At 43.0% G+C, this 12,520-nt stretch overlaps 1 protein-coding gene across 1 annotated transcript in view; it reads right to left on the reverse strand.

Annotated features, from left to right (window-relative positions):
• Positions 1 to 12,520, reverse strand: part of ASAH2 (N-acylsphingosine amidohydrolase 2) — an 84,333-nt gene that overhangs the window by 32,021 nt on the left and 39,792 nt on the right. Inside the window, exons 2-7 of the mRNA XM_058187061.1 lie at positions 11,420 to 11,512; positions 10,140 to 10,253; positions 6,395 to 6,486; positions 4,541 to 4,693; positions 3,672 to 3,848; positions 900 to 1,027 (exon numbers count right to left, since the gene is read on the reverse strand). Of these exons, the coding sequence (XP_058043044.1) occupies positions 900 to 1,027; positions 3,672 to 3,848; positions 4,541 to 4,693; positions 6,395 to 6,486; positions 10,140 to 10,239 (650 nt within the window). The 5' untranslated portion in view covers positions 10,240 to 10,253; positions 11,420 to 11,512. The remainder of the gene's footprint in view (positions 1 to 899; positions 1,028 to 3,671; positions 3,849 to 4,540; positions 4,694 to 6,394; positions 6,487 to 10,139; positions 10,254 to 11,419; positions 11,513 to 12,520) is intronic.

Here is a 12,520-nt window from a genome sequence, read left to right on the forward strand (position 1 = left end):
TGTTGGAGAGAATTGTGGCAGCTGAAATCCAAATAGTTTAAAATTACTAAAGTTGAGAAACCCTCCCTTTTAGCAAGCAAATCTTAATCCAGGGTTGGGTAGATGTAAATAAATAACAAACAAAACAGGTAATTGTTTAGAGCACTGTTTGTCAACCATGATAATTTTAAGCTCTGTGGACTTCAACTCCCAGAATTCCTCAGCCAGATTTGCTGAATTATGGGAATTGCATGTATGTTTGAGCCAGTCATTCTTGCTGCCTTGTCCCAACTTCTGCCAACCTAGCAGTTCTAAAGCATGTAAAAAAAGCAAGCAGAAAAGTAGGGACCACCTTTGGTGGGAAGGTAACAGCGTTCCTTGCACCTTTGGCGTTTAGTCATGCCAGCCACATGACCACGGAGATGTCTTCGGATAGCGCTGGCTCTTTGGCTTTGAAATGGAGATGAGCACCGCCCCCTAGAGTCTGGAATGACTAGCACATATGGGCGAGGGGAACCTTTACTTTTTTAAATATATTTTCCTCTCCTTCTGGGCATTTTGGAAAGAGAACAAAACAGGAAATCATTATATTCCAGATAGGGCTGCTATACATTACCTATAGGATTCTGTTTTTTATCGAGCAAGTTCTAAACAAACAAACAGATAATTGCTTAGAGCACTGTTTGTCAACCATGATAAATTTAAGCTCTGTGGACTTCAGTTGTCCACAATATGTTGGAGAGAATTGTGGCAGCTGAAATCCAAATAGCTTAAAGTTACTAAAGTTGAGAAACCCTCCCTTTTAGCAAGCAAATCTTAATCCAGGGTTGGGTAGATGTAAATACTATGTCTTAGCTAAGTTATAAGATTCACAATACATCCATTACAATTAATAAAAATGCCTCAAGATTTTCATTTACCGGCGTCTTTCAGAAGCTGGATTCTGGAGGTAAGAAAGAGGACTTCGGTTGATCTGACTATTCTCTACCAAACCTGTACCGATAAAAATGTGTCCGTGCATCATATTCTGATGGGCTATGTCAATACTCTGAAAATTAGAAAACAGGGATTAAAAACATGGAAACTGAGATAGTTAGATTGGCATCCAGATTTTTTGCATCCCGCTTTGTAGCACAAGACTAGTTACATAACAACCTTGCGGTCCCAGAAGATCTCAAAGGTAATATCATGGAGTAGAGTTATTATATAAGAAAAGTAGCTGGGAGAATGCATGGGATGATTCTACTCCTGGATGGCTCTCATGTACCAGCCATCCTTCCAAAAGCAAGAGTGGCTGCTTGAACACAGATGTTTTGTCACATAGAATGGGAATCACGGACTAAACATGCCCTGAGTCCTTTGGGAGATAGGGCGGTATATAAATTCGAATAATAAATAAATAAATAAATAAATAAATAAATAAATAAATAAACATTAAACAATGTAAGAAAGAAAGAAAATGATATTTCAAAGTAATGCACACAGATAGGCTGCATCCTATCCCAGAAGTAAATATAAACAAATCCTAATATACCACTAGATAGATTAGGACCAAGTATCATCAGCCTGCAATTGAATATTAACATCACAATCTCATGTGTATTGTACACAAAAACCATTACAGGGAAGCAGGTAACACCAGGATCTCACAACTCTGAGTCAGGGGTGAAATCTACTTACCTTCCCTATGGGTTCAGAAGCACGCGGGTCATCTTCACATCTGATTTTAGACCCTCTATGCATGCGGAAAGCCTTCTGTGCATGCACAGAGGGTCAAAAACATTTTACTTCCTGGTTAAAACCAGGAAGTAATGATGTCCATGCGGGTGGGCGGAGCCTTGTGCTGTTGCCACTACTGGTTCGCCAAACCACACGCCGCCACCACTACCGATTCTCCTTAACCGGAGTGAACCAGTAACATTTCACCCTTGCTCTGAGTCATGCCCCAGGAAGTCACAACTGCCCAAGCCCCATTCTGGTTACCCTCATTATCCTACAATCTGAGACCTCTGCGGCCTTGCACTCCACTGCCCCAGCCGATCTTTGTTGCTGTCTTCTTGCTCCCACTGCTAAGGAGACATGCCTGGCCTGGCCAGCATCCAGGGGTCGCTTAATGCATTGCAAAGATTTTTAGAAAGCACAATACCACTTAGACTTATATACTGCTTCATAATGCTTTACAGCCCTCTCTAAGCAGTTTACAGAGTCAGCATCTTGCCTGCAACAATCTGGGTCCTCATTTTACCGACCTCGAGAGGATGAGTCAACCTTGACCCGGTGAGACTGCTGAACTGCTGGCAGTCAGCAAATTAGCCTGCAACACTGCGTTTTAACCACTGCACCAGCATGGCTTCCTAAATCAGGTTAAAGGGGCTGTAGAGTGTCAAAATGCCCCTTTTTACCACTTTACTAGGTCACGGGGATGGCTTTGCACTGCAGAAAATAAAAGGGAGGGGAGGAAGGCCGCTTTGAATTAATTTTCTCTTTTTCCTTTTTTCACTGTGCAAAGCCAGTCCCATATGGTTCAGGAAGAGGACCAGAGAGCTCTGGCTCCTTTAAGCTGTTTTATGCTTCCCCACCCCCTCTCTTCATTTTTGCAAATCAAAGCCAGCATCACATAGCCAGTGGTGGGATTCAAGTAATTTAACAACCGGTTCTCTGCCCTAATGATTTCTTTCAAAAACCAGTTTGCTAAACTGATCAGAAAGTTAACAACCGGTTCTCCCGAAGTGGTGCGAACTGGCTGAATCCCACCACTGCATATAGCCCAACAGCCAGGCTGGGCATACCTCAACAGCAGCAGGAACAAGAAGAACATGGTGGTAAAGGTTAGCACAGACTGATAGGGTCTAAAATGACATAGACATGGAGGAAGCTAGACGGATGGGCGAGTTGCAATGCCCCAGTGATTGTAAGTGCAAGTGAGCTGCCAAGTGCCCAAATTTTCATCAAATTTCTCCTACCGGTACATGTCAGTCTTCCTCATTTATTAGCTGGAACAAGGGTCTTCAACCCCCGGGCTACGGCCCACTACTGGACCGCAGCATGTTTCAAACCAATCTGTGCGAGTGATGGACAAGCGTGCGTGCACGAAGCTCCACTCGTGCAGGTGGAGGGCAGTTGTGCAAGTGGAACTTTGCACACGAGCACAACTGCCCATTGTGCATATGAATACAGATCTTTTTAACCCTTATATTTTATTATGTTTTACCAATATATATATTGCTAGTCCCTGTATGATATACCAAACACTAAATAAATAGAATAAATTCATCAAATTGACAATAGAGGCATTGCAATGGCCATAACTTTGGGCATGAGCCGCAAATCCCTTCAATCAGTGCCATAGTATCTTTGAACAGTCATGGAATGAATGATCATAACTCATGAACTACCTGTAGCTATTTTCTCTAGAGCAGAGGTCTTCAAACTTGGCAGCTTTAAGATTTCTCCAGCCAGCATAGCTTCTGGGAGCAATCTGGGAGTTGAAGTCCACAAGCATAGGTGGATGGAGAATTCTGGGACTTGAAGTCCACAAGTCTTAAAGTTGCCAAGTTTGAAGACCTCTGCTCTAGAGTATGGAGGAAGAAGCTGTTCTCTTAAAGGAATGTCCAAAGGAGAATAAGAATCCCGTTCAGCCTCAAAAAATACTATTACACGAAGTTAAAACATTAAATTGGATGTTTCCTTACGTTAACGATCCCGTTGACAATGGCATTCAGTGTTGGCTTTAGAAGACCTCCAGATGTTATCAAGAGAAGGGTGTACTGGCCATAGCCTCCAGGTCCTGAATGGGTATGAGTTCCAGTCATTATGACATTGTTCTGATTGTAGAGATCTCCATATTTATATTTTAACTGCTTCATTACCTTAAAAAAAGATTTGAAAGAAATATATTATCTTGCATTGTTACATTTTACTTTTATATAAAATATTTTCAATAGGACAAGGACAGGGGTATTTCTTAAGGCATTCAGTAATGAGAGTTAGAAGTGTTTGGGTGTACATACACTTATCCAGAATATATATGTTTATCCAGAGTGTATATCTTTAAAGTGTTAAAGCATGTTACACATAAACATATATATGCATTTATCAAGGCAGCCTTCTATAGGGAAAATTCTAAATGAAGTATAGTCATGTTAGGATTCTAATCTGCCTGCTCTAAACCATAGTAAGAAAAGCTGCCTTAATTACAATCTGCATAACAGGACCAGGATTGGACCTGAAGAATATCTGCAATGATTAATTAAATACATTAAATAATCCGTAACATAGAAAGCAAGGCAAAAAACCCCTCCAGGAGCCAGCTCACTGTATGAATTGACATCTGATGGTCTACATGTATAACTTTACTAAAATTAAGGAGCTGTCTTTTAATTCCTAAATTTCTACTCATGTGCCATTTAAGTATATATATATATATATATCTGTAAGAGAAGGAGTGCAGCACCTGGAGGCAGAGTCAAAAGAGGAATCAGATTAGAATCTCTACATTGCCACAAATAGACATAGTCTGAAGAGATGAGACGAGATGAGATACTGGTTATTCTTCACCTACCTCTAGCCTTATTCTTTGAGACATCATTCCTATTTCAGCAACCACATGCACTACCCGTTTGGTGTCATTCTGTCGCTCTGCAAGGATGAAAGTTCTGCAATATTGTCGTGAGAGGATGCCACCACCTTTCTGATCAGGACTGGCATAGCCCATCTATAGTGAAACACAACATGTCATTGAGTGACTAACCAAGGAACAACAAGCAAACCCATATATGCCCTGATCTTATTGTAAGAGGAAATCTCACCATCTCAACCCCATTGTGGAACAGCCAACCTTTCTTAAACTCCCATAGGATTATTGCCAGTTTAAACTTGGGAGAAATACTGTTCCAAAAAAAGTGGGGGGAGGGAGAAATGCAGAAGACCTTGCAATCTCTGATGGTATTACCTCTTCAGCAGCGGTGGAATTCAAATTGTTTTTCCACCGGATGTGGCTTGGTGGGCGTGGCAGGGGAAAGATATTACAAAATCCCCATTCTCTCCCCACTCCTGGGGGACAGATATTGCAAAATCTCCACTCCCACCCCACTGTGGGGCCAGCCAGAGGTGGTATTTGCTGGTTCTCTGAACTACTCAAAGTTTCCATTCTCCAGAACCTGTCAGAACCTGCTGGATTTCACCCCTGCTCTTCAGAGAGGGAAGACAAAGGAAGCCTCCTTCCAGATTCTACTGGGGTAAGCAAGCTGGGTATCATTAACCGTACACATAATTCAATCCTCTCTATCAGAAGCGTCATAGTGTGAGACTCCAGAAATGCACATGCCTCCTCAAACCTGGCAGGTGGCTTCCAAAATCCTTCTGAACATTTCCACCAAGTTATAAATATAATTATATGGGAAAGAAAGGAGAAATTATCAAATACATAAGGGGTATCTTTAAAAAAGCACCAGTAATATGCCGTTTCAGTTTATTTAGGTAGAATGTGGGCACAATCATTACATTATTAGTTACTCGCCGGTACAAGTAGTTCTCGATTTATGAGAGAAGTGTGTCTTATGCTCTGAAAAATACATGGTTTTTTCATTGATATTGTAATTTTGAACTGTCACTAAATGAACTGTTGTAAGTCAAGGACTACCTATATATGCTTCCTGAGAGAATTTTGAGAAGGAATGTACAGTAGTTGTAGAAAAAAGTTGGAATGAATGTAATGTTACAGCATGTGGGAATGCTTTGGAATGTTAGCAGCAGCGGATTATCCTGTTCTTTGCCTGCACTGCCTTGACAGGCTAATAATGAAAGAAGAAGAATGGGAAGACGTAGAAGCCAGAGAATAAAATGGTCCTGGTTGGGAGATTTAACTGGCTGAGATATTGGAAGAAGGCAGTTCAGAGAAATGGGAATATTATAAGATGGGAGGGGAAAGGGTTTGATATTTGGTTTCTGGGTGATAGACAGACACCAAAGGAGAAACCATTTTTCCCACTGAAAATTATTAGAAGGCATTGGTCCTCATTGCTCCAAATGGGCATGGGTCCTCATTGGATGAGACTTGAGTTTGAGTTGAGGCAAGAGTTTGAGTGGGATGTTAAATGATTGGGATAACTAGCAGTGGTGAAATTCAAATTTTTTTACTACCAATTCTGTGGGCGTGGCTTGGTGGGCATGGTGTGACTTGGTGGGCGTGACAGGGGAAGGATACTGCAAAATCTCCATTCCCACCCCACTCCTGGGGGAATGATATTGCAAAATCTCCATTCCCACCCCACTCTGGGGCCAGCCAGAGGTGGTATTTGCCGGTTCTTCAAACTACTCAAAATTTCTGCTACTAGTTCTCCAGAACCTATCAGAACCTGCTGGATTTCACCCCGATAACTAGGCTGTGAGCTATTGAGGCCAGGCAAATACTCACAAAAGATACTTCAGCTATAGGACCAGTGCAATCCGCCCGACCAACACCGATTAAGTAACCCTCAGAACCTTTAGACAATTCAGAAGTAGCATCTGAAAAAAACATAGATAGAAGAATTAGGCATTCCTTCTAACACAGGAGCAGGGAAGGGGTGGGATCTAAATTTTTTTACTACCAGTTCTGTGGGTGTGGCTAGGTGGGGGGGGAGATGACTGAGTGGGCGTGGCCAACTTGATGTCACTCACGCAATCAGTCACATGACACCCCCCACCAAGCCATGCCCATGAAACGGTGGCAAAAAAAATTGGGACTTTTTGACACTTTTTTTTTGACTCTGCAGCCCCATATCCAGGGTGGGACGCGGTGGGGTGGCAGTGGTCTTCTCGGCTTTCCGTCCGTTGCCCTTTCTGCCCAAAAAGCGCCTCTTCTTGCCTCTGACGGGCCTTCCCCATGGTTGCAGCCAGAGCGGGCAGGCCAGAGGCGATGGCAACGGCAGTGTCCGGTACTTGGGAAGGGCAAGGTTAGCAAGCTCCCAGCCGCATCCTGTGCGGCCTCCACCAGCTCAGGGCAGTGGAATCAGCTGCAGCCCAGATGAGTCAAGGAACTTCAGGGAGCCTCCTGCATGTTGTACCCCACCCCAGCCTTTGCCCGCACCTCCGTGCTGTTTTCAGGCACCCAATTTACTGGGCTGCCCCTGTCCCTGTCGCGGCTCCAATGGCGGTGGCTTCAGGAGACGCTGGCAGCACAGAGGCACAGGCAAAGGCTGGGAGAGAGGTACAACACATGGGGGGCTGAGCTTGCTCCCCTTCGCCTCCCCAGACTCGTTTACCCATCCCAGAGAGCTCGGGCTACATGGAGGATCCGGCCGCCTTCCTCGCCAGCGTCACTCCTGAGCCAACTCTTCCATCCTCGGCTCTTGCAAAGAAGTGGCAGCTCAGGGTGCATCACGCCTGCTTCGTTCTCTTTGAGAGCAGCTTTGCAAAGTTGCAAAGGGAACAAAGTGGGCGTGGCGCACCCAGACCTGCCGCTTCTTCGCAACAGCCGAGGACCTCTTCTGCTTGGAGCTCCAAGCTGTGGGGAGGGAGGGTGGCTGCAACGCCAACAGCTTTGCGGGGGGGGGCTCCTTCCCTCAGTGGTTCGTTCTTTTTATTTATTTATTTATTTATTTATTTGTCACAACAATATATGTAGGTATCATACAAAAAGATTATATAGTATATAAACACATATATGAGTAAATATAAGGAGGTATAAGCATATATATATATAGAAAGAAGAAAAGAAAAACAATAGGACAGGAACGGTAGGCACGTTTGTGCGCTTATGCACGCCCTTTAGACAAGGTTCTTTTACCTTGTCTAGGCGGCTATGCCGACTTTCTCCTTAAAGGCTGCTCTGCGCCTTTTGATCTTTCTCGGCCGTGGAGAAAAGCGACCCTGTGAAGGGACCGAACCTGCTGCTGAACTTGGAAGCTGAGAGGCTTCTTTTCCACCCAGCCGCTGGTGCAGGGCACCAAAAAGACCTCCGGTTGCTGCTTCCATCTTTGCGCATGCGCAGCTTTCTTCTCACCGGCTGAAGAACTTTTCTGCGCCCTGTGGCCAGGCAGCTGAGAGGCTTCTTTGCCAACCAGCCACTTCCCAGCTCTGGTCAGCTTACCGTCTGATGGACGTGTTGGGTGGGCGAGCAAACAGCGACCAGAGAACTGGTTCGGGGGTGTGGCCAGGCTGCCCTTCGGAGAACTAGTCCCTAAAGTTACTACCTATTCAGTAGAATCGGGCAGAACTGTTAGGAATCCACCACTGGAGCAGAGCTGTGCAGAATTTGAAATGTAAAAGCCTATCTAAGATCTTAAGCCTAGGTTGACGCGGTTGAAAGAACACTGCTTGAGGGGTCCAAAATTAAGTCCCATGAAATGAAACACAGCACAGCACCTTCAGGATGAGAAGTGTGTTTCCTCAGATGGAAGATTTCAGTTGCGGTGACTGCAATAAGCCATTTTGTGAGGAACAGTATTTCGAATCCACTTATGACTGTATGACTATAACTTGCTGCTGGCAATCCTTATGATTTATATTGATATATTGACCATCAATTGTGTTGTAAATGTTGGACCTTGATGAACGTATCTTTTCTTTTATGTACACTGAGAACATATGCACCAAGACAAATTCCTTGTGTGTCCATCACACTTGGCCAATAAAAATTATATTCTATTCTATTCTATTCTAAAAGCATATAAGCAATGGTGTATTTCTACCGATTCGCCCCAGTTTGGGCAAACCGGTAGGTGCAGTGGTGGGAGGCTCTGCCCACCCACCCGGATGTCATCATGGACGCTCTGCGCATGCGCAGAATGTTTTGTGCATGTGCAAGAGCGCCGCATGTGAGCAAAGCAAGTGCATGTACACCCACTCTCCTAGTTCCCGAACTGTTAGGGAAGGTAAGTAGAAACCACTACTGCATGTAAGGTTTGGTACCCTCAAAAACACTAGTTAAAAAAGCAACTAGTTTACTTTCTTTGTCACCTTTCTTTTTTTTTCCCCCTTTTTTTCCAAATTTTATTTCCAATTCGATAAGCAACAAAATCAATGATGGAATGGAAGATTATGACATCTGTCTCTCACTATTGTTAAAAAATCCCAAAGAAGCCAGTATGTTTGTTTTTAAACTGACTGCACCCCACTGTCCTTATTTGACCATAATAAAGATCTGATTGGTTTTTTCTTTTTGTTTTCTTTTGGGCAAAAAGGAAGAGAACACCAATGAACCAAGAGAAAAGTATAACTAGTGACATTTTTAGAAGAAAGCTTTAGGAAATTTTGAGTCCCTCGGGAATAATGTTTCAAGGTACTTACCATCCCTTGACTTTTTTTAAAAAAAAATTAGCTTAGTTTTCCCTTTTTCTCCTAGTTTATGTGCCTTGCTATATCCATGTCTGTCACCAGAGTACAATCTTCAACACTGCATATAAACATTTCCTTTATTTGGCAGTTGGCAATGTAACCATTACCATCGGAAAAGAAATGCAATTTGAGAACTAATGTTAAACACGTCATCCTATTCTACTTTTATCCCAGGACCATCTTTTCTTCAAAAATCTTCTGGCCCAATATTTTCTTTCATTGTAATCTCGTCCTTCTTCTTTTTTAATTTAATTACCGTATATACTCGAATATAAGCCGATCCGAGTATAAGCCGAGGTCCCCAATTTTACCCCAAAAACTGGGGTAAACTGGGGACTCGAGTATAAGCCGAGGGTGGGAAATGAGGCACCTACCGGTTGGGGAAACCCTCCCTCCCTCAGCTGAGAAGGCTGGCGGCTCCCCCGCCCCGCCCTCTCACTGCACCGGCAGGGCTTCCCCACGCCGTCCGGTAAAATGTGAAAAAAAGAAAAAAAAAAACTCGAGTATAAGCCGTATATACTCGAGTATAAGCCGAGGGGCTTAAAAAAAAAAAAAACTCAAGTATAAGCCGTATAGACCCGAGTATAAGCCGAGGGGACGTTTTTCAGCACAAAAAACGTGCTGAAAAACTCGGCTTATACTCGAGTATATACGGTAAATTAAATTTAATATGGCAACATCAATACTCGGGGGGGGGGGGGTAATCCTATGAGGAAAAATGACCAAAGTCATTCCAATCCCATCCTTGGTAGGAAATCTCTCAAGTGCAATTGATAATAACTTCATGGACACCACTATTCCATCACTATTACAATACTGATAGAAGACGTCCAGAGTCTTACCACTTGGCTGAACAGAGAGGACTAAGAGGGATATGACCACCGCTAGCACTACCATCACGAAGGCAACAATAAGAACAATTGCTAATTTGGATTTCTTCATCAATGGAACAGCCACTATAAAAAGAAAAGTAGAGGAAACAAGTCAAAAGAAGTATCAGTAACCTAGGTAGATGTCTTATATATCTTTGGAGAACCTCAAATAGGATGAGACTATTGCCTTACACAATGTAAGCCGCCCTGAGTCTTCGGAGAAGGGCGGGATATAAATGTAAATAAAAAATATATATTTGGTACTCGCGAAGAAGACGATCACACAGTCTCACAAGCAGAAGTCAACCTCAATAAGAGAGGTGGTCAGGGCTGCAAGGTGGATTACAGAATATCCATAACTCTGGCCTCCAGTTACTTAATACTACCACTGGTCCTTGGGCAACTGTTTCACATTATCCAACAGTAGCAATAGCAATAGCAATAGCACTTATACACCGCTTCACAGTGCTTTACAGCCCTCTCTAAGTCAGAATATTGCACCCAACAGCCTGACTCCTCATTTTACCAACCTTAAAAGGATGAGTCAACCTTGACCTGGTGAGACTTGAACTGCTGAATTGCTGGCAGTCAGCAGAATTAGCCATTGCATTTTAACCACTGCACCACTGCGGCTCATAGTAGAGCCTGCCTTGATTTTATTTTGACATATGTAGCATGCCCAGAGCCTGGTTAGCTACTATCTTGTGTTCTCTCTCTCTTTTTTAACCCAAATCAAAAGCAAAGGAAAAGAATGCACAAAATTATAGAAAAGAAGAGAAAAAAGAAACAAAAACATATGAAATGTATATTTACAGACATGCATATATCAAAACAGATGAAGCTGAAGCTCAAAAACAGCCATCAAATGAGAAAAGAGGACTCACTGGAAAAGATTCTGTTGTTGGGAAAGATTGAAGGCAAAAAGACAAAGGGACGCAGAGAATTAGATGGTTAGACAGTGTCACCAACGCTATGATAATATCACCAAAACAGTGCATGAATCTGGGCAGACTCAGGGAAACGGTGGAGGAGGACGGTGGAGCCTAGCCTGCTATGGTCCATGGAGACAAATATATCAAAATATTGAATCCATGATTCATTACAGTCATTCTCAGCTGATTTATATTAATCTATTCAGCAAACTACCAAATAGCTGGAGCTATTGGTTTGTTTTCCCCATGTGATATGAGTAGAATGTAAATAAAAAGAGAGCTATTGTCTTGAACTGGAAAATACAAAAGCACCCTTACCTGATGAATGGTTGCAGAGGATCAGAAGAAAGCTGGAGAGTCCTGTATTTCACTGTGCAAAATTTGGACTCTTCTCCTTGTTCTTCATGGATACTAAAAGAAACACAGAACTATCAACGTGACACGGTAGCGTGGGGGACTGTTGAAATGGTTTCTAACTGCATTCCACGGAGTAAGAAAAGTTTTGCATGTTACTCTCACCTTTATAATACAGAAATTGTATCATACTGTTATAATCTAGCAATGCTTTTATAATCTAGCAATTGAGAATAGCATTATCTAACGAGGATTCCCTGATAACCTCTGCTTTATCAGTTAATGCTGGGGAAGAAAAACAAGTAAGCAAGATCATGTATCACTTCAACCTTGAACTCCTAACCTCCTGAAATTTGCAGCATTTAGACTGCAAAGTCCATGTGTGTGTGTGTATGTGTGTATATGTGTGTATGTATGTATATATGCACAAATATATACATCTATATGTAAAAGTGAAATACCACTCACACATCATCACGAAATCTCCAGAACCGTAAAACCTACAAACTTGAAATTTGCCACGTATGTTCCTCATGGCTTCTAGGTGCTCACTAAGAAAGGATTTTTCAAAATTACCATCAGATCATTAGTGTTTCTTATATTATTATTAACACATTCTGATGGTAAGGAGTTAGACATTCTACTCCCCCTCCCCACTTCAAAAGAACTCTATTCCAACTACCACTTGGGTGTGGATCAGGGGTGAAATGGTCCTGGCTCTGACCGGATCTTGAAATCCGGTAGCAATCATGGCCTGTGGTTCAGCAATCCAATAGCGATCACCAAACCACCAGCAACACCCGCCACCTGGGTGTCATTACTTCCTGGTTTTGACTTTTGCGTATGCGCAGAGGTTTTGTGCATGCGCAGAAGGTCTGTGTGGGGATGTGACACATGCACGCGGCGTGTGGACTTCCGAGACGGTAAGGAAGGTAAGTAGATTTTACCCCTGGTGTGGATGTGACCAGTGCATGACTCATCTGGCTTGTGGGCTGAGAGTAAAGACATTCTACTCCCCACCTGAAAGGGAGAGAAGGGGATAAGATGGGAGAGGACTCTGTGGGG

This window comes from Ahaetulla prasina, chromosome 6, assembly GCF_028640845.1.
Source record: "Ahaetulla prasina isolate Xishuangbanna chromosome 6, ASM2864084v1, whole genome shotgun sequence".
Classification (NCBI taxonomy): Eukaryota; Metazoa; Chordata; class Lepidosauria; order Squamata; family Colubridae; genus Ahaetulla; species Ahaetulla prasina.